This window comes from Chiloscyllium plagiosum, chromosome 4, assembly GCF_004010195.1.
Source record: "Chiloscyllium plagiosum isolate BGI_BamShark_2017 chromosome 4, ASM401019v2, whole genome shotgun sequence".
NCBI classification, from domain to species: domain Eukaryota; kingdom Metazoa; phylum Chordata; class Chondrichthyes; order Orectolobiformes; family Hemiscylliidae; genus Chiloscyllium; species Chiloscyllium plagiosum.
Window position 1 is genome coordinate 33,284,953 of NC_057713.1, and position 2,799 is coordinate 33,287,751.

General features: G+C 43.7%; 1 protein-coding gene across 1 annotated transcript in view; it reads left to right on the forward strand.

The window, feature by feature from the left end:
* Positions 1-1,887: 1,887 nt before the first annotated feature.
* The window catches only part of LOC122548775 (cysteine/serine-rich nuclear protein 1-like), an 8,719-nt gene continuing 7,807 nt past the window's right edge, over positions 1,888-2,799 (forward strand). Inside the window, exon 1 of the mRNA XM_043687542.1 lies at positions 1,888-1,903. Within this exon, the coding sequence (XP_043543477.1) occupies positions 1,888-1,903 (16 nt within the window). The remainder of the gene's footprint in view (positions 1,904-2,799) is intronic.

Genomic DNA, 2,799 nt, shown 5'->3' on the forward strand with positions numbered 1-2,799 from the left:
TGATTTCAGCACTGAAACTATTAACAACCTCCAGCATCACAATGTGGAATGTTGATAGATTTGATTTGATTTATTATTGTCACATGTACCGAGATACAGTGAAAAGTATTGTTTTTGTGCTATCCTGACAAATCATATCTTACATAAGTACTTCCGGATAATAGAACAGAATGCTGGATATAATGTTTCAGCTGCAGGGAAGGTGCAAAGAAAGATTAATTCTAATTTGAGAGGTCCATTCATAAGGTTAATAACTGTGGAGAAGAATTGGTACTTGAAACTATTGGTACGAGTTTTCAAAATTCTGTATCTTCTGCGCAATGGAACAGCGTGACAAAGGAGGGGAGGGGAATATGTGTCTGGTGGCGGCTTCCCACTGGAGGCATGTTTCTTTTCTGAAAAAAATGTCAATTATGCAAAGCTCATGGTCGTGGTTAAGCTCAAAAAGTCTTTGACCATTCTTAATAACCTTTCCAAAGCCATGATATGCAAAGAATGAGGGCTGTGTTTCTAACCCACAATCACTTTTGTATTCTAATGCCCCAGTACGCAGGAGTGTTCTGTCTTGGGAATTCAGTTGGATCAGTATCAAGCTCCACTTTCGCTACTGTTGTGGATCCAGCATTGGAACTCTCGCCAGTTCTATTTTGAATACCCCCACATTATTCGGACATAGATTTCCCCAAAAGTAACTGTTTCCAGTTCCTACTTTGGTCAGATTCTGCCTTATTTTAATAAAATCTGACTTCCCCAATCCAAAACTCTGGACAGAGCACCTTTTTGCTTTTCCATGCAAAGTAAAAATGAACTTTGATGTGGTCGGCTTTACTAAAATACTCTCCCTTCTGCTGCCTCAAACACCTATCTGGCTTAATTTCCCAGAATTAGGTCCAGCTGTCCCTTAATGCTCATAGCATCCCAGCCCTGCCTTTTGTGCATTGCCCTGTCAGCCAAAGCTATCTGGTTTAAATTACAACTATATTGCCTTACTATTTAGTGCAGATACGGCCAGGGGTTAAGTTTCCCGAGCAATTGAGGTGACAGCGCGGAAGGGGTGAAGGGTTCATGGTATTGAACTGTGGGCAAGTATGAATGGGAAAAATGTTGCATGCATTAGCAAGAACATGAGCCTTGCTGGGGAGTAGGTACAGTCCAGAGATGGAGTGAGTGTGAGACATCAGAGAAAAGATGGTGGTGTTTACACTGTTGGAGTGGACAAGGATATTGATCTTCTTTTTCCAGTGCTTGACATTCCTCCCGCTGGCTGAGACTGCTTCAATAGGGGCAGCTACCTTGGACCAGGCTGGTAAGGTCTGGTATCAGGATCTCCACTGCTGGTCCTGGGGTAAGAGGACGTCCCGGCCGTGCATCACCCCTCAGAACCTCTGGGACCCTACCCACAAATTGGGGCACAGATTTCTTCCTGTCTGCCATGTCTGGGGTAAATGTCAGGAGCTGACAGTACTTGCCCAGGTACTGAACAGGCTTTTAAATATGGCACTGGTGCCAGAGATACTAATCAATCTGAGATCACCAGTGAGTGGCGAGTTCTGAGTTTAGTGTATAGTAAGATGGCTGGAAATTGGATGGGACAGTCTCCATAACCACCGATGAAAGTGGTGAGTTTAGGAAAATATGGTGAGAAAACCCACTTGGCATCACTAGCAAGAATCGTTCCACCGAATTTGACTGAATTTGCACGTTTAAGATTCGGCCTGTATATTGTTTTCATACTTCTATCTCCAAACGGACCAATTCAAAGCATCTCATAAAGGAATCATTTTACAATCACTTGCTTTGTATTATGGTATTTGGATTTGCTGAAAAGAAAGATGTTGCCAGAACATTTCCTCTTGCTCACACCAAGACTATCCTCATATTTGAAGGATGATACCTCCTCCAGGTAAACAGTCCCTCACCCCTACATGAAGTGTCAGCTTTGGTTACATGCTTAGTGGGGTTCAGGTCAACCATCTTGATTCAGAGGTTATTACCAACTGAACCACGATAACATGATGATGACACCTTTGGAAATGCATCCGAGATTTCTAATAGAGGATGTATAGCTGGAGGTTTACACACATTACATGTCATACATGAATGAAGCTGCAGTTTCGAGAATAAACTACAACCAGGGACGAGCAGCAAGACATCTGTCAGAGATAATCCTCTCAGGGACATGAAGGGTAAATTCTCTGCCCTGAGGCTAACAAAATGCATGTTTTTGTCTGCACTGATTGTACCGGGATACAATGTTTATCATGTCCACACATGTAGACTTCGATCTGGGATTAATTTACAGGAGGAAGAAGCTGAAGTGTGTCCTCCCTTATCCCTTATCTTAAGAAGAGCTTTGTTAAATTAATAATCATCAAAAACACTCCTGTTTACACCCATGAAGAGTATTAACTCGACTTTCACACCACAGATGCTGCCGGACCTGCTAAGCCTTGTTAGCAATTTTTCGTTTGGTTTCTGCTCACATCATGAATTGAGACAAATCCAGCTCATCTATCACCCGCTCACTTGCTCACATATCACCCACACACTCGCTCACCTATCAGCCCCACACTTGCTCACCTATCACCCGCTCACTTGCTCACCTATCACCCACACACTCGCTCACCTATCAGCCCCACACTTGCTCACCTATCACTTCACACTTGCTCACCTATCAGCCCCACACTTGCTCACCTATCACTCACACACCTACTCAACTATCAGCCCCACACTTGCTCACTTATCAGCCCCACACTTGCTCACCTATCACCCGCTCACTTGCTCACCTATCACCCACAC